The 19,035-nt window shown below is 42.8% G+C and overlaps 1 protein-coding gene across 1 annotated transcript in view; it reads left to right on the forward strand.

Moving 5' to 3' along the window:
* The first annotated feature begins 268 nt into the window (after positions 1 to 268).
* Positions 269 to 19,035, forward strand: part of Gas7 (growth arrest specific 7) — a 117,756-nt gene continuing 98,989 nt past the window's right edge. The window contains exon 1 of the mRNA XM_010614977.2: positions 269 to 372. Within this exon, the coding sequence (XP_010613279.1) occupies positions 349 to 372 (24 nt within the window). The 5' untranslated portion in view covers positions 269 to 348. The remainder of the gene's footprint in view (positions 373 to 19,035) is intronic.

Below are 19,035 nucleotides of genomic sequence, written 5' to 3' on the forward strand. Positions count from 1 at the left end.
GAGCAGGTGCTAGGTGAAATGGCCAGGGCTGAAACCAGAGTAGATGACTTCACGGGGAGGAGGAGATTCATCAGGACCAAGGAGGCTGTCCCACCCACCCTCAGGGGGAAGGGGCCCAGCTGTCCTGGAAGGCTGTGGACATGCTTTTCCAATTGCAGAATACTTCTCTTTCATTTTGAATATAATTTGTTTGGTTACCACGGCAACGTCAAGTCTCTATTTTAATGCTAACCTGCGTGGTTGCAACTTTCTATATATAAATGCTGCTTTGCACAGTGAATTAGCCAATGCCACGAGGAAGCAACGGGTGTGGAGACTGGCAGAAAATGACCAGCGTGTCAGATTTGCATGAGGACGGACTGTGGGGCTGAGGTGAGTAGGGACTGAGGGTGCAGCTGGTTATCTCCCATGCAGATGCTAGGAGCTAATTGGAGCAGTCTGAGTGTGAGGTGACTGGACACTCCTGCACACAGAGGAGCCTTCCTTGGGCAGCCTCTCACTGGGTAAGGGTTTGCCTCTGCTTTTGAGGGACTCAGGTGATTCTCCTTTCTCCTCCATTGCCTTCCCTCCTCTTGCCTTCAGTGAGTCTGGGTCACATCAGTGACCTAAGGCCCTCCAAGAAGAGAAAGTCACTTGTGGAGAGGAGGTGTCTGAGATGGGCTCAGTGAGTTGTTCCTGATTTCCTTGGGCTTACCTTTGTTTCCTGATTTGGATCTTCCGCTCTCCTTGCTTTTGTTTTTTCTTAACTTCCTGGTTTGATCAGGCCTGGTAGATCAAATGGTGTGGTAGAACTTTCAGGAGAAAACTGGAAAGGCAGTTGGGAATTAACAGGTATAGCTCCCACAAGCTTCAAGATAGGGAGAGTCCAGAGAAGTTATGTTTTGCCAAATGTCACACAGCCAGCCAGAGAGCAAGATGGGGGAGTGGGAAAAAAAGATGTCCACACAGCTCTTCTGAGTCCATCACATGTGCATTTGTGCATTCTGCTGTGGGGTTACATGCAGCAGCATGTGGGGGACCACATGGGTTAAAGGAGCTGAAACAGGGAAGCATACTAGGGGATTTTCCTCTCTGGTGTTGTAAGTTGGGGGAATGTAATGAACACAAGATTATATAATGAGATCAGGAAGCCAATTAGCCTTCTGGAGAAAGAATGGGAGCTTGAATCTAGAAAACTTGGGGTCAGCCACTTTGTACCTGTGTGTTAATTTTGTCCATTTTTCCAAAGCTTAATTTCCCTACTGAAGCTTGATGTGTGCTCAGTAACTCCCCTCAGCATTGTGGTAAGTCGGGGTCACTGCATTTTGTGAACCTGATGAGGACAGTGTTTGGGCTGCAGTATGTGAGAAGGGCAGTGTGATTTGCAAATCAAGAGTATCCCATAAATGTCAGACCACAGCTCTGTCCTCCACAGGCTGGGAGTGGGTGGCATCAGAAGATGTTGCCTAAACCAGAGTTCTCCTGAGACTGGGCTTGCAGGTATGGTGCAAATTCTAGTACAATTATATTTTCCTTGGAATATCACATTGGAGTCCTGTCCTATCACACCAAACATTTCACATATATTTTAAGTGTGTCCCATCCAGAGATATGGACCCCGTTCTTTTTGTTGCTGTTTTATTTGAGACAAATTCTTGCCCAGACTGGCCATGAGGTCTTGCTCAAGCAGTCCTCTTGCCTCTGCTTCCTTAGTATCCAGGACTACAGGTGATTAACACCAATGTACTGTTTCTTCTGTTTTGTTCTATTTTGTCTTCAGTACGGAATCGAACCCAGGGCCCAGGGCCTTGTGCCTCTACCACTGAGCTACATTCTCAGCCCTATGGGATCATGTTCTGTTTTGTTTGTTTGTTTGTTTGTTTTTTTGTGGGGGTACCAGAGGTCAAACTCAGGACCTTGCGCTTGCAAGGCAAATGTGTTGCCACTGAATTAAGTCCCCAGCTGGGATCATGTTCTTGATGAGAGAAAATTTGTGATTGTAATCTCAGTGCCAGTGAGTGGTATATATGGTGCCCAGGTTCAGGGAGACATAGGAACTGGAAGAATACACCCTCCTAGGTGAGCATAGAGAAAGGATTTATTATAGGACCTTTTGACGGAGATAATAAATAGTACAGGAAGAGATTCTATAAAGAGATTTTTACCTGGAAAAGCAGTGTTTTTTTGATCCCTAAGTCCTAAGCCACAAGGGTCAAGTAGCACAGAAGACAGAATGTTGAAACACATTGCGTATGGCAAGGGCCAGAGTTGTTATGTGTATATTCTAGGCCAAGAAATAAAATGTGCTTTTTACCATGAGTGTTAGACTTTCAAAAAAGTTAATAAATAGTCTGGAAACTACTAGCCTCTAGTGCTGGCTGAATGGGCTGGAAATCTCTCTGGAGATAGCTGTTGAGTCCCTTTCTAGGGAAGCCCTCCAGGAGAGGGACAGTTTGTGTGGGGTGAGTCAGCATCACTTGGAGAAGCCGTCTTGGAAGCACGGAGAGGGACAGGTGGGCCAAGTGGGAAGCAGGAGGTGTGGGGAAGGAGGGAAGTAGCATTTCCTTCTCTGAGGGCCCCGGTCTATCTGGTACAGCGTCCTGTGGGCAGAGTGTGGACCCTTGTGGTTCCTATAGCAACAACCACGTCACCCTGCCCCAGCACACGTGGCCTTCAGCCTCACAGGTTTGGATCTCTCCCCCGCCCGTGAGTCCTCCTTCCCTCAGGTCCTGTGTTCCCAGTAGTCTGGTGCCTGGCTTCTTGGGTTTTCTCTCCGTGAATTTCTACTCACCACAAGGACTGTGTCAACTCAGGGACCTACACCTGTCCTCCCCTAGCTGCTGGGCCTGGCCCCTCGGTTCCATATCCCTGCCCCAACTGCAGCTGCCTTTTCTAGCACTTTCCCTGTCTCCCCTGCTGGCAGTACCTGCCTCGTGCTGTTCTGGCTGCCTCACACAGTTCCTCTTCCCGAACCTTCTCCTCAGCTGATGCAGTACCACTCTGCCAGAGGCTGAGCAGGTAGACTTCCCATGGTCCCTTCAGGCCCAGAAACCATCCCTTGTGCTTCTTTCCTAGAGAGGTTAGGCCCAGGCTGAGGAGCACAAGTCGGGGTGGGGAGGAGCTAGCCACGCAATTGTAGCTAAAAGGATGGACGCAGTGAGGTAGATGTGCTGATTGGCGCTCACTCTGGGGAAGTTCTTTAAAACTAGAGAACCCCCTCTTCAAAGACTGCATATGCAGATACCCAGTCGTTAAAACTAGTGCTTCCATGCTGGTGGACGGTGCACAGGAGTAAGGGCAGAACTGTTTAGTTTTGTTGTTGCTTGTTTTGTTTTACCCATAATTTCAATTTAAAAATTTTTAGCTGGTTGCCAATATCTTAAAATCTGCCCAGTTCACATTAAAAATTCATATTTTTAGCTTCTCTTGCAAAAAATAAGAAGTTCTGTCAACACCAAGCCTGCCTTCTGGTCCTTCCAACACCAATGCTACTGTATGCTAATAATGAATAGTGGCTTCCCACTTGGCCACAGTCTTCACCCATCCCTGCTGTCCACCAGCCCTGAGGCCAACAGTGGAACAGCTGCCAAGTTTTCATTTCATTTGGGGTCTTTTGCTCATGGTGAGGGAAAAGGTAAAAGAAAAAAAAAAATTCCCTGTAGCTTTCTCCATGGAAGAAGGAAAGAAAGGGGGCCACACTTTCTAAAAGAAGAAAAAGTATCAAAGAATCTGTCACTTTTGCAAGTGACTGTCAGTTTCCTAATAATTTCATTTCTAGAACATTGGGTAGATTCAGAATAGATTTTTTGTTGTTGTTATTGTTTGAAATCCGAGGTTCCAAACCACAGGAACCCTTAACAGCTGCATCTCTTGGAGAACTAGCTAGAAATGCAAATTTTGGGGCAACACCCAGACCCATACTGAATCTCAAGATTCAGAGAGTAGGAAGTTAGGCCTGGCAGCACGGATTCTACCAGCCTGCTGCTGCGTGCTGCTGATTGGGAGCCATTGTTCCACAGTTTTGGAGTGTGGATGGGATGCCAGCATCTGCTATTGTCATTTTCCATCCTTTCTAGACCCCAAAAGGAAGAGAGGTAAGAATCCCTAGCCAAAGACAAGGAGTGCAGGGTTGTGCCCCATGCTCTTCCAGGCAAAGTCCTAAACAAATCAGAGGGCTGGAGATGTCCTGTTCTTGGAGCCTCAGCAGCTCCTCGTCCCTGTTTAGATAGCCACCGACTGACTGTGGATTCCACAGATGCAGTGTGGATGCATACTCTGTTGCGATAACAGAATAGCAGAACCTAGGTACTTCATGAATAAAAGAAATGTATTTGGCTTGTGGTTCTGGAAGTAGGGAAGTCCACGAGCCCAGTGCCAGCAACTGGTGAGGGCATTCTTGAGGGGGCATCCCGTGGTGGAAGCTGAAAAGGCAAAAAAGCAATGGAGCAAGAGAGCTCACCCCTCAAATAGTTTCGTTTTCAACAGTCAAGTTTTCAACACATGAGCTTTGATGAGTAGGAGGCCAGGCCTGACAGCATGGGTATGGGTTACACATTCTAACCATTGTTATGAACAAGCCCGGAGACGTGGTTACTGGGCTACCTTCCTATGGGGCCACTTTGACTCTAGCAAAGGCCAGGGAACTAAATCACATCAAGTGGGTCAGGTTTATTAAAGATGACCAGGCACTCAGGAACGAGGGGACTTTGAATGGATATATTATAGCAGTTCACGAAAATATATAGGCAAGAGCTAATCATATGTTCATTTCTAGCATCAGTAACTAAGATTGCTGTTTCATAGGTGATCACCTGGACATCTCTGCCTGTCTCTATGGCTTTAATTTTTAATAAATATTACATGAGCCAAGAAAGCAAATCTCTCCTGGACATACTTCCTTGGAGGGCCCTAAGCTCTTGGGAAGCTTATTTCTCAGACCCTAACCAAGCCACTGGAAATCTTTTTCCTTGGTCTATTTCATTCATTGGTAGCTTAATTATCTAACACTTCTGGTAGATTTTAAGTACCTGAGTACCCTCCTGCTGTGAAATAGATCAACACCGGGGCAATGCTGGGTCTCTGCCTCGTGCTCTTTTCTGGTTCCTCTTCCTCTACCCTTACCTTTGGTTGCTAGGCAATTCCATGAAGTAAGAAACTCACTTTCTAGGTGAATTGAAAAGTCCTGTTCAGATTGGGAAGAACTCCATCTGCATCTATTAGACACTGATTTCCTATGTATATTTTCTTGTGCGTGGGGACAGAGGAGAGTAGGACACCGTTCTTGTGCTGGGAGAGCTCAGAAGAGATGGGGATGATGATCACTCTCCGCAGGCCACCCAGACAAGAGCATCTGCGGGAGGAGAAGATGAATCATGGCAGAGGCTCTCTCCCAGGAGACAGCCCAGAGGAGCAGAGCTTGGCCACTAGACAAGTTTGTCCCCTTCTCAGCTAGTGAGTTGGACCCAGGCTTCCAGAATTCTGCTGGCTCAAAAACAGATCTGCTCACAGCTTCTCCAAGTGTGGTGTTCAGTGGACGGTCTGCTAGGGTACTGTTTCCCTCATGGGTGCTGATCAGAGCCCTTTACTGTGGAAATGCTTATCTTGGTATTTTCCTACCCACCCACTTAACAACCTCTTTCTCCCCGCCTGGGACTTGGCTCACCAGTTAACAAGACTCCCCGCTAGCAATCAGCTGTTACCTTCCCTGGTGTCAAATTGATAATTAGGGGTTCAATTGGTTGTGACTTCCTCAGCAACTTCCTCCCTGGAGTGCTTGCCTTTGGATAGAGAATTCCTAGATGCCTGCTGAACCTCAGGTAGGATGGAAGGGAGAGAGATCATCGCTAGGATGGAGAGGAATTGGCTCTAGCCTTTAAGACAGAATATCCAGGTTCAGACTAGCCAGATGATAAAATGAAAATAAGTGCTTCCCTCCCAGGGATTCTGTGAAGTTCCTGTGAGCTATTTTATGTCGTTACTGATCCACATTAATAGTATTTTGACTGAGACAAAAAGATAATGGAATTGACTTTGAGGATATCTAGCCCTCTTTTTCTCCCTGTTATTCAGCCTGTCTCTTTTTTTAGGAGTTTAATTAAGTGAGGGGAGTGTTCTCTTGGGTTTCTTTGCCCTTGATGAGACAGTTTCAGAAAGGCAGTGCAGGCCCCTTTGGAAAGGTTGTTGATGTCCTGCACCAGTCGGTTTCCAGATCTTGGTTAAGATGTTTTTGTTTCTCAGTCTCAGTTGCTTTCAGGCCACCAGCTTTCCTAGTAGTATAAGCCCAGTGGACTTGGGTATTTTCTTACCCCATGGGTTTTTCTTCTGATGATTCTCTGCGTTCTACCCCTGTCACTCACATCCCTCCCTCTTGCTCCTAAGACCACCCTGGTCTGTGTCAGAAAGGTTAACTTGTGTTATTCTGGAGAGTTTTGCAAGATTGTTGGAAAGTCTGTTCAGTGTGAGTTAGCCAGCTTTAGTGACCTCAGCTGATGGATTCTGATTCCCTCAGAGATTATTCAGTGACTTCATGGGGATGGGACTGTGTGGTGTGAAGCTATTACATATCTGCTGATGTTTCTGCCCTTTGAAGTTTTATAAACATTTTGGGAGGCAGGTGGTATATTTTCTATTTTTATGTGCGAAAAAGAAAAAGAGATGAGGTTCATAGAGTTGAATGGATTTGCCCATTACCCCACCTGTCTGCTAGGGTACTGTTTCCCTCATGGGTGCTGATCAGAGCTCTTCACTGTGGAAATGCTTTGCTTGGTATTTTCCTACCCACACCCTTAACAACCTCTTTTTCCCCACCTGGGACTTGGCTCACCAGTTAACAAGACTCCCCGCTAGCAGTCAGCTGTTACCTTCCGTGGTGTCAACAGGTAGGCCATAGTTTGAAGCTAGATTGAATTTCTTCGGTGTCTGGCTGAAGCTGGCTTTGGGGGCAAATACAGTGCCACCTCGGTTCATGAATGCTTTTGTTTTCGTGAATGCTTTTGTTTGAATACAATTTGGTTCACAGACAAAAGCATTTGACAAAATTGTGTTTGCAAACTCTGCACCGGATGACAAACATGACTGTGGCCATCTTTCCCACACAAACACAGATGTGTCCATCTTTTCCAAAACTGTAGAACAAATTAAGTTAGTGAACCCCGAGGTACCTCTGTAGACAGATGCTTGTGGGTAGCAGAGTGGTTTATGGGGATTCAGTCTAATGTTTTTATCCCCACTCTTACTCCAGGACTCCATAAACACCTTGTGCTGGAAATCTCTATAACAGAATGGAGCCTGTCATATCCAGAAGCCTCTGGAGTCTTCCAGATCCCCTTGTTGGAAGGGAGCTTTGCATCTCAATGAATGAGGGAGAAAAACAGGCAGAAGATTTGCCAAAAGGGAAAATCAAGTGGGTTTATGACTTCACTCCTCTGTGGATACAGATGTTTCCTCCCTGGGCTTCCTCCCTTCACAGGGCTTGCTGGCCACAAACAGATGGGAAATGGCTCATGATTGAGAGCAGAGTGGGCTGGACAGAGAGGACTACCTTTCTTAGTGTGGTGTTGAGGGCAGCCCAGGAGTAGCCCCAAGTGGGGCTTTTGCTTCTGCTGCACTGTCCTCTAGCCATGGTGGTGATACTTACACAAAGAATTAGGCAGCTCAAGGGCAAGTATGAGGGGACTTTGTGTGGAAATTAGAGGGACTTTGGAGTATGGTCTTTGTCTCTGGACCTCGTTTTCCTCATCTGTAAAATGGCAAGATGGGATCAAGTAATATCCAAGGTCCCTTCCTTCTCTTTGCACACACGCGTGCGTGTGTGTATGTGCCTGCATTGGTTGAGAAAGTTCTTTATCGTCTTTCATTTTGTCCTTACTTTTTTAGGACACCCACCCAAATCTCTGATCATTTGAAAAATAGTTCAGTGAACCCGGATCGAATTGGGATATGTCTAGAAGGATTTTATGAGCATTATTTAAATATTTTTAATAAGGCTGTATTCATGCATGAGCTCATAATAGAAAATAAGTTAAAGATTTAAACTTCATTAAAATTAATATGCACATTATAGAAAACTTGAATACAGAAAAGCAGAAGTTTAAAAAATGAATTTTTTCTTCCCTTTTCTGGTTGTCTATATTTTTCTACAAAATTGGAATCATATTCATTTATAATTCTATATGCTCATTTTGGAAGGGGTGTTCCTTGATTGAAAAAATAATTATTTAAAAGATGTTTAAGGAAAAAATTTAAGCATAATAAAATAAGCATAAAGTAAACAGAGGGATCCCAAGACACAAAGATAACCTTTGTTAACATTTTTATGTCTTTGCTTACCATTTTGGAGTGGCAACAGCATTATTTCCATAGTTGAGATCACACTGCATAGTTGATGTCCAAAGCAGGAACAATTCTTGGAGGATGGTAAAGGATTTGATAACACCATTGGCCATTTGGGTGGTTTGTTAGTCTTTACTGATGTAAGGAAAGGAGGGAAAAAGACTTGGTCTTTCCAGCATGAGTTTTGTTTCTTTCTTTTTTTTGTTTTGTTTTGTTTCTTTTTTTGAGTCAGAGGCCCACTATGTAGTTCAGGCTGGCCTTGATTTCACTATTCGGCTCGAATTCCCCTCAATCCCTCTGCCTCATCCTCCTGAGTACTGGGATTATAGCTGACCACCATGCTCAGCTCCCAACATGAGTTTTAAACATGTTGAAAGTCATTAAATTCCTTGAAAAATGGCCGCTATGGTGCTTTACATAGCAGTGCTGCTTGAGTGGAGGCCAGACACAAAGGCTTTATTGATTCTTCCAGCAGCGAGTACCCAAAGCTGGATAATCCCCCATTGTGGGTGTGCACCTGGAGCAGGGAGGGCAGTGACAGGTCAGTTATGCCTGCTCCTCCCTTGTGGCTGAGGCTTCCCACACTGGCCTTGCATGACTGGAGCTAGAGAAACAGAGGCTGGCTCAGGGATAGTTGGAGGCAAAAAAGTAGATAAATGAAATAGGAGAGCTCTTAAGCTTTACCTCTGTGAGCTGGGAGATCTACTACTCAGCACACATTTCATACAATTCCTGAGTTGGGAGTTTGTCTACCCTGAGCAAGAAATGACTCACACAGGGGCATTTATATTGTTACTTCCCTATTGTCACCTCGCTAATGTTGATTTATCCCAGGGCCTTGGGGCTAAGTGGGCGGATATCTTCTCTTGCATGCCTAAAAGAGCCTTCCTGTTTCTTTCATATGTGAAATATTAATACATCTTGGTGGGTATGTGTATCCCAGGAGAAATATTCCTATTTCCAATTCAGTTTGATTCATCATCAAACAAACTGTGTACATGCGTGAACATTTACATGTATATCAACACAACTATATATTGGTTTAATGTAATTTATTGGCTTTATTTTTGATTCTAGAATCAGGAAACATTCTGTTAAACCTAAGTGTTCCACATCATTCAACAGAAATTTATTGATAACTTACCAGTAGTCAAAAGAATGACTTGCATGAATATGACATCAGTGGGACTTATCTTCTAGATCTTTCCCAAAGACCATACCAGGTCCTGATGTGAGTGCTCAGCTATAGAAGTTAGCAAAACAATGTATCTGAATCACAGAGCTTTTATTCAAGTGGACAGAGCTTTCAAGTCATAAACAGTGTAGAGGAGAAGTCTGAAGAATATCTGATTTTTCTTAGTAACCTTTTGCCTTTTCCTGTTTATGTGCATGGTTTTTTTTTGTTTACATCTTTGCAATTGATTATCAGATTTAATCTGTTTATTCTGGTCTTCCTCTTGCAAGACTTCTCAAATATCTATTGACTCCTCGATTTTTTTATTTTTGCAATTTGTTGCAATTTGGGGAAACTTTTAATGATCACTAATTTCTTTTCTTTTGTGGTGTGCTGAGGATCAAATCCAGGACTTAATGCATGCAAGGCAGGTACTTTACCACTGAGCTACACCCTCAACCCCCAATTTTATTTTTTATTTTTGCAGTTCTCTCTAGCCACTAACTTGTATTTATTTTTCCCTCTCTCCCTTTAATTCCTTGCCTCCAGTGAAGATGGTTGGCTCCTTTGTCAAGGATGAGGCAGCTGAGTATGTCTGGGATTGTTTCTTCATCTTCTCATCTATTATACTGATCCTTGGGTCTGTTTCTTTTCCAGTGCCATGCTGTTTTTATCACAGTGGCTTTGTAGTATAGTTTCAACTTAGGAATTGTGATACCCCCTGCCATTGTCTCTGTTGCCTAGAATGGTTTTTTCTATTCTAGGTCTGTTCTGGTTCCAAATGAATTTTTGGATTGTTTTCTCAAGTGCTGTGAAATACATGGTTGGGATTTCAATAGAGATTTCATTGAATCTGTAAAGAAGTTGTGGAAGTATGTCCATTTTCACTATGTTCACTTGTTCCTACCCAGGAGCAAGGGATATCTTTCCATTTTCTTATATCCTCTTTTATCTCTTTTTTTCAGAGTGTTGTAATTTTTAGTGTAGAGGTCTTTGGTCTCCTTTGTTAGATTGATTCCTAGATTTTTTTTGGGGGGGGATGTTATTGTGAAAGGAATTGTTTCCCTAATTTCTCTCTCAGTGAGTCTGTTATTTGTGTACAAGAAAGCTATTAATTTTTGAGTGTTGACTTTGTATCCTGCTACTCTACTGAATCTGTCAATTAATTCTAGAAGTCTTTTGGCAGAGGTTTTTAGATCTTCTATGTAGAGTATCCTATCATCAGCAATAATGACAGCTTAACTTCTTCCTTTCCTATTTTTTTCCTTTTATTTCTTTCTCTTGTCTAATTGCTGTGGCTAATGTTTCTAGAACTGTATTGAATAGGAGTGGTGGCACACATCCTTGTCTTGTTTCTGATTTTAGTGTGAAGGTTTTTAGTATTTAACTATTTAGAGTGATATTGGCTGTTGGTTTTTCATAGATAGTCTTTATTAAGTTGAAATAAATACCATCTATTCCAATTTTCTGTAGGGTTTTATCATGAATGTGTGTTGAATTTTATTGAATGCTCTTTCTGCATCTATTTGAGATAATCATATGATTTTCTTCCTTAATTCTGTTTATATAGTGTATTACATTTATTGATTTATGTATGTTGAACCATCCTTGCATCCCTGGGATAAATCTGACTTGGTCAGGGTGTGTGATCTTCTTAATGACCCTTTGTATTCTGTTTGCCAGTATCTCATTGAGGATTTTTGCCCTTGATCTTAGCCAAAAGGCCAAGAAGCTATTATTGAGAATTTTTTAATCTGTTCACTGTGGAGATTGGCCTGTAGTTCTCTTTTTTGATTGGGTCTTTCCCTGGTTTTGGAATCAAAGTAACACTTGCTTCCAGGAATGAATTTGGAAGTATTGCTTCCCTTTCAATTTCATTGAAATGTTTAAAGTGTAGTGTCAGTAGTTCTTCTCTAAATGTCTTGTAGAATTCAGCAGTGAAGTCATCAGGACCTGGGCTTTTCTGTGTTGGTAATGTTTTAATTACATTTTCAATTTCACTGAACGTTATTGGGGTGTTTAGAGTTTTTATATCTTCTTCGTTCAACTTTGGAAGTTCATATGTGTCTAGGAATCTGTCCATTTCTTCTATATTTTCCATTTTATTAGGGTATAGGTTTTCAAAGTAGGTATTGATGATCCTCTGGATTTTCTCAGATTTCATCTGTTGTGACTTCACAGTTTTCATTCCTAACTGCATGAATTTGAGCCTTTTCTTTCCTTTTTTTTTTTTTGATAAGGTTGGCTAAGGGTTTATCTATTTTATTTATTCTTTTGAAAAACCAACTCTTCGATTCATTTATTTTTTTGTATCATTCTTTTAGTCTTCATTGCATTAATTTCTGCTCTGATCTTTATAATTTCCTCCCTTGTATGAGCTTTCGGTTTGTCTTGCTCTCTCTCTCTCTCTCTCTCTCTCTCTCTCTCTCTCTCTCTCTCTCTCTCTCTATATATATATATATAGGAGTTTAAGGTTAAGCATTAGGTTGTTTAATTGAGCTCTGCTCTGTTTTCCTATTTGGGTATTTACTGCTATGAATTTCCCTTGTAGAACTGCTTTCATTCTGTCCCATAGATTCCTGTATGTTGTATTGGCATTATCATTTAATTGTAGAAACTGTCTGATTTTTTTCTTTAATTTGTCCCAGTGGTTGTTCATCAGGGTGTTATTTAATTTCCATGTGTTTGTGAAGTTTTTGCGGTTTCTTATGCTACTGATCTTCAGTTTAATTGCACTATGGTCTGATAATATGCAGGGGATAACTTCAATTCCTTTGCATTTACTAAAGCATATTCTCTGAGCTAGTATGTGGTCTATGTTGGAGAATGGCCCTTGTGCAGCCGAAAATAATGTATATTCTGATTCACTGGGGGTGGAATACTCTGTAGATATCTACTAAGTCCATTTGTTCTAAGACTTGGTTTAATTCTGTTATTCCATTGCTGATTTTTGTCTAGATGATCTATTTGTGTCAGTGGAGTACTGAGGTTCCCCACTATAATTGTATTAGTGCTTATTTCATTTTTCATATCCATTAATATTTGTTTTATATAATTGGGGGCATTAGTATTTGGGGCATATATATTTATGATTGTTATTTCTTCCTTTTGGATTGTTCCCTTTACAAGGATGTAGTGGCCTTCTTTGTCTCTCTTAATTAGTTTTAGTTTGAAATCTATTCTGTCTGCACATAAGATAGCTACCTCCACGTTTTTCCAGGCTCCTGTTGCATGGAGAACTGTTTTCCATCCTTTTACTCTCAGTCTGTGAATTTCTTTGTGAATTAAGTGGATTTCTTGTATACAGCTTATTGTTGGATTTTGCTTCTTAATCCATTCTGCCAGCCTATTTCTTTGTTTTTTTGGTACCAGGGATCAGAACTCCAAAGGCAGGCAGTGGAACTGCTGAGCTAAATCCCAGGCCAGCAGCCTGTTTCTTTTGATTGGTGAATTGAGGCCATTAACATTTACAGTTATAACTGTTATGTATTGGCTTTTCATTGTCACGTTATTTTCCTCTTGTTGGTTCTGTTCTGTTTTTTTTTTTTTTTTAAATTAACTTGGATTTAAGCAGTTTTCCTATAGTCGCTGTCTCATGCATTTTCTTGTGTAAATCATCCTTTTTATTTTGGCTGTTTTTTTTTTTTTTTTTTTTTTTTTTTTTTTTTTTGCAGTACCAGGGATGGAACTCAGGATCTTGCACTTGAAAGGCAGGTGCAATGCCACTGAGCTAAATCCCTGGCCGTTATGATGATTATTATTTTTTTAAAATTCTGATACTCTGTTCCTCTTTCAAAAAATATCACAACTTCTTGCATCCTGACATTTCCTGAATCACTTTTTGAGATATGCTCTTCCTTTAAATCTTCCCAATGGTGTTTCCTCATCTTGCACTCTCCCTGTGTTTATTCCTCTTCTGTCTCACCTCCCTCCCTCCTTTTTTCTCCCCTTCCACCCCTCTTCTCCCTTTCCTTTCTTCCTCCCTCCCTCTCTTCCCTCTCCTTCCTTCCTCCCTCCCTCCCTCTTTCTTACAGGGAATTGAGCCATTTTATCTTGTATTTTGAGAAAGGGTCTTGCTAAATTGAACTTGTGACCCTCCTTCCTCTGACTCCCAGATTACAGGTGAGTGCTAACTCACCCAGCTTTTTCCTCATTCTTGAAGAAGGTGGGATCTATGTAAATGTGGCACACACCAGAAGAACACTGGAATTCCTGCTGACCGAGGCACTCTGACCACTGGGGGGAAGGTTGTGAACGTAATACTTCTCACAGTCACTGTAGGTACCATGATACTTGTCACTCAGTCCACTTTCCATTTCAGATAGCTTTTATTTTACCCAGTGTGCTGCCATTTTCCTTCCTGCTTCTCTGGTGTCCCAGAGCACATGGGAAATCACAACTCCTTGGGCCTTCCCTTCATGTCCCACTGCCAGGACGTTACACTGGCATGACCCATTGGTGCCATCCTCCTCCCATGCCCACTGTATCCCCTCTGTGCTTCCTGCTCACTTATTTTCTGGGAACAGCTGTGCCTAAAAGGGCAAGAGGGAGGAAAGGACCTCTCCAAGACTGCTTCTGTGTGGAGAATGGTAGCTGCTGAGGGCTAAGGTTGGTACAAATTCTGCCTCAAAAATTAAAGGCAGGAGTGTGACTCTATGAACTATATCTCAAATCAGGGTAGCGTGGTGAAAGTGATGTTTTCCCTTGTAAACTGGTCTCTGTTTTGTATGATTTTCCCTATTTGCTGCACAAACCAAATGATGCTGGAGGATTTTGCCCTTGATTCTGATTGTATTTTTTAATTTTTATTTTTAAAAGATTGGGTGAACTCTTTTTTCTTTTCTTCTTACTGTTAGTTGAATAGAAAGTTAATAGCAAGTTAGCAGAGGTGTCCTCAGGGTGGCTGCTTTGTACCCTTTTCCCTTTACTGCTCCACTTAACCTCCCAGCCTCCCAGTAGTGATTGACACACACGCGCGCGCACACACACACACACACACACACCCCAGGAACCACTTTCCTGCCATTGTGCCTGTGTGGTCAGCAGAAAATTTAAATTCACTTTTCTGGCCTTACAAAAAGAACCCTCAAAACCATTTTGTGGATGTTACATGATGCTTTTTTAACAGCCTCAGACAGCGTTTCTCAAAGAGTTTACAACTGAGGATCTGCAGGATAATTTTAGAACACATTGAGATGACTGTTTTATTTTAGTGTGTAATAGAAAAAAATAACCACATCAGATCCATGATTTCATGGATATTATTACTTCGGGCTGGACTAAATTTAAATTGGTTATAAATCAATTCAAAACATTGTTGAGTAGGCTGGGGGTATAGTTCAGCAGTACAGTGCTTATGCATGAGGCCCTAGATTTCATCCCCAGTATCGCAAGAAAAAAACCTTTCTGGATAAATCACGGTGCTGCTTTTGCATGGTGATGGGGCAGATTGTGACAGTGGGATATGAATGCCTGAAGTTTGGGAGACACTGAGTGCCTAGAGAATCCTTTAGACTCAGGGATAGAAAGATGTCTTTTAAACTGGGCATCATGTCTAATATGTCCAGCTGATACTGGGAATCTTTTATGGATGCAGAAATTTTATAAAGGGCCTTGTACCCTGCCATGCCAGAAACTTGAAGCCAGGTCCTAGTAGGATCCCTCTCCCAGGATCAACCAAGGACCTGTCCTATTCCTTACCATTCTTTATAAAAGAATAGTGCCTTATCTTAATATCTTACTTCCCTTTGTGTCTGCATGCTCACTCATTCCTTGAGTGCCTGTGATCACTTTTCATACGTACCTCCTGTCCATAGTCCTCTTTCCAAGATAGACGGGACATGCCCTCTCCGTCACTGAGCATTTTCCTACACAGGGTTAACTACTTGTTTCTTGTTATAATCCCTCCCTCTTTTGGTTTCTGTGCCTGATGCTCAGAACTTGTATCCATTTATTTCTCATGTAGCCCCCTAAGGCTGGGCAGTGGGCTGGGACAAAGGGAAAAAGATAAAGACCTGGTTCTTGCCTTTGAGAGTCCTGGAGAAGGGTGAGCACGACTGCATGAACTAACAGAAGGCCCAGAAGAGCCAGATATGGTGACGCATGTCTGTAATCCTGGCATTCTGGGAGGCTGAGGCAGGAGGATTGCAAGTTTGAGTCCACCCTGTCTCAAAATAAAAATGGGCTGGGGATGTAGTTTAGTGTGAAGGCCCTGGGCTCACAGTTTTTAAAAGGCACAGTAGGGGACAGATTGGCCCTAGAGGTATCAGGGGAGAATTCAGATGAGGGCAGGTCTGAAGTTCAGCTCTTTCTTTCCTTATGAGCTCCAAGTCAAGCACTGCAGCTTCACTGTCTTTGTGCAGAAGCTGTCAACGCCACCTGCCAAGGACCAGACTGACTCCCACCTCCAGCCACCGCCCCCTGGATCTAGAACCAGCAAATTCCCTCACATGCCCTTGAACTGACCCCTTATGGGCTGGATCTGGGGATCCCTGGTTTTAGCTTCTCCTGTTCCACTTAAAACCAACATTATTTTCCCCCACGACCCTCATGCTTACCAAGCTGAATTCTGCTTCTTACATCATGTCCCTGGCACTCGGTCAAGCCGTTCCTTTGTATCCCCAAAGTGAGGCAAATTCTTTATCTCCTGAGAAGCCTCCCTTGATCCTCCCAGTCCACACTGGTCCCACCCTCCTCTGGCTTCTGAAAGCTCCTATTGTCTTCCCACTTGTCCTCTGGCATGCTCACGTCAGCGTTGATAGTTACTTCTTTTTTCACTTGTGTTTGTGACTTGTCTTCCAAGTTTTAGAAGTCAAGCCCTGCCGTAATACTGCCTGCATCTTTCAGGCTTTCAGGAAAGGGCAAGGAGTAACTATTAGCTGGTCGGTTGATCATGTAGCCAGGAGGTCATATATGGTGGGGTGGGGTCCTCAGGACCCTGTACCCTGGAGACTGCATGAGCTGGTGAATAGTTTTCCCCTTTACGACTGTGAAGCTTTTAGAAAAAGTGAGTCACTGCCGAACCCAGATGTTCTTTCTTATTAATTATCATTATAAGACAGCATGTTTCGTCCTACAGAGGACGATAGGGCCGATAGCGACTGTGGCTTATTTGGGTTGATCATTTTCAACTAAGCTGAAACAAAGAATCATAACAAGAGTCTTCTCTGACTTCATTTAACTCAGGAAAATTCCACTCAATAAAAATGATGGTCAGTCCTTTTGCTTTTGGATTATGAATTTCCTACTGTCTTGCATTTGTACAGTGAACTTAAATGTAAAACCTATTTCCTGAGGCCAAATGGAGACCGTTATAGAATAAAACTCAAGTGACTTCTAGATGGAAACACCAGAATGAACCCAAATAACAAGCCCATTGCAGTATATCTGTGAATCTTGCATATCCTGTGAGATTAACACTGAGGCATGAATCCTGAAGAATAAAGTGTTTTCAGGACTAGGATATTAGAGTCCTGGTCTACAATGACCCAGAGGGATGCTTTACCACTGGCTGAGGCCATATTGGAATCTGCAGTGGCAGCCACGCCTCTGTGGTGCCAGTAACAGTGCGTTGTTGTGTATGATTGTATCTGTTCATCTGGGTGATGCAGTGTCAAAGTGCTGTTGGTGACAGTTGTTACTGATGAACAGCCATAATACTCACCTCATTGTGGTCCAAGATATCCTGGGCCATGAAGGCTTCCATGGCCATTTGAATTCCACAGAGCTTGGAGGACTGAAGGAGAAGGTTTTGTCCATTTTGGTCCAAAGGTAGTTTTACATTTATCTTTTCATGAGTGGGTGGATCCACTTCTAAGAGCGGAGAAATTCTTTGGTCTCTCTGTACATTTCTGTGGCGTGTCTGATCTCAAAACGGAAGATGTGGATTCTTCACCTAGCCTTCCTTCCCAGCCCCATACCTCAGAGGAAATGCAAATAACTGCTGCCCCTGGAAGCCTCTCCACTTTCGGATGCCCTCCTGGCTCTTCCTAGTGGCTGGTTTGGGACCACTTGACAAATGCAAGTTTAAGCATCACATTGTTCTTCGTTTTTATGATGGTGAGGGAGGCCTCATATTCAGTTTCCTGCCTCTAGTCTCTGCCTCACAGTTATGTACCCAGGTGTTGTGATCAAATGTGCAGAGCAGAAAGCACTGAGGATGTCTCCTCCCCTGCTAAGCAGAGGTTTCTTCTGGCTTGTAGGAGTCTACATTTCCTAGAGTTCAGTGATTGCATGGCCTCCCATGATCTGCCTCCATCCTTATCTACTACTTCTCTTCCCTTGCAGACCTCTTAGCCTTTGTAAAGGGACACCGCCTGAGGTAGTCCCCATCTCCATCCCACTGGCTTTTCTCTGGGCCTTTGCTCCTGTTAACCACGTGGCCTGGAGTACTGTGGTTCCCTTACCGTTTTCCTCTCAGTTTTCCATTCTGATCTGTCTCAAGAAGTACTGGTTTCTCTCCAACTAAGTATGGATTAGAGTAGAATTTTTCCTTGTTGATTTGTTACGCAGATTTAGTCACATCAGATATGTGAAACCCAGAACAGCATCTGGCCCAGATTGAGTGTTTAATAAAAGTTCCTGGTGGCCAGTCCTATAGCAGATGGGAGCCCAAAAAATTGAGAAGGGAGAAGAGAGCCACCCAACCAAGTAGCCACATTGTAGGCTTTGAGAAGAAAGAAATAAGTCCCACTTGCAAGTGTGGAAGACAGAGAGCCAGAAAGGTGGGATGCGAAAGTGGAAAGCCAAGGACTGATGCATCTGTTGTGTTTATTACACAGTGGGTTGTTTATCCATTCATCCATCAGTAGATGCTTGGCTTGTTTCTACTTGTACGCCATTGTGAATAATGCAGTGGACAGCACGGGTGTGTATAAATAACTCTTCATGACATTGCCTTCAGTTCTCAGAAGTGGAATTGCTGGACCGTATGGTGACTGTATGTTTAATTTTTTGAGGAATCACCATATTGTTTTCCACAGTGGCAGCACCATTTCACATTGCCACCAGCAGTGAAGAAGAGTTGTAGTTTTTCTTCAGCCTCACCAGCACTTATTCTTGGTGTCTTTTTAAATAGTAGGCATTCTCATACTCCCAAAATTTTTATACAGATTTAATGTGATCCAAATCAAAATACATTAGCATATGTCACAGAACTAGAGAAAACAATCCTAAAATTAAGTTGCAATCCAAAGAGATTTGGAATAGCAAAGACAACTCTGGGCAGCAAACACCTGACTTGAAATTATAGTACAGAGCTACTGTGACAAAATCAACATGGTGCTGGCAAACAAAACAAAACAAGCAAACAGACCTGAGGATCAGTGGAATAGACCAGAAGATGGGGAAACAACCCAAACACACTCATCCATCTTCCTTTTGACAAAGGGGCCAAACACATTTGCTGGAAGAAGGATAGCCTCTTTAATAAGTCGTGCTGGAAAAACTGGCTTTCTATATACTGAAGACTAAAACTAGACCCATGTCTCTCACCATGCACTAAACTAAAATCAAAATGGATCAAAGATCTAAATATTAAATCAGAAACACTA

The sequence above is a fragment of the Fukomys damarensis genome, unplaced genomic scaffold (genome assembly GCF_012274545.1).
Source record: "Fukomys damarensis isolate Sample0158 unplaced genomic scaffold, DMR_v1.0_HiC HiC_scaffold_13, whole genome shotgun sequence".
In the NCBI taxonomy this organism is placed as follows: domain Eukaryota; kingdom Metazoa; phylum Chordata; class Mammalia; order Rodentia; family Bathyergidae; genus Fukomys; species Fukomys damarensis.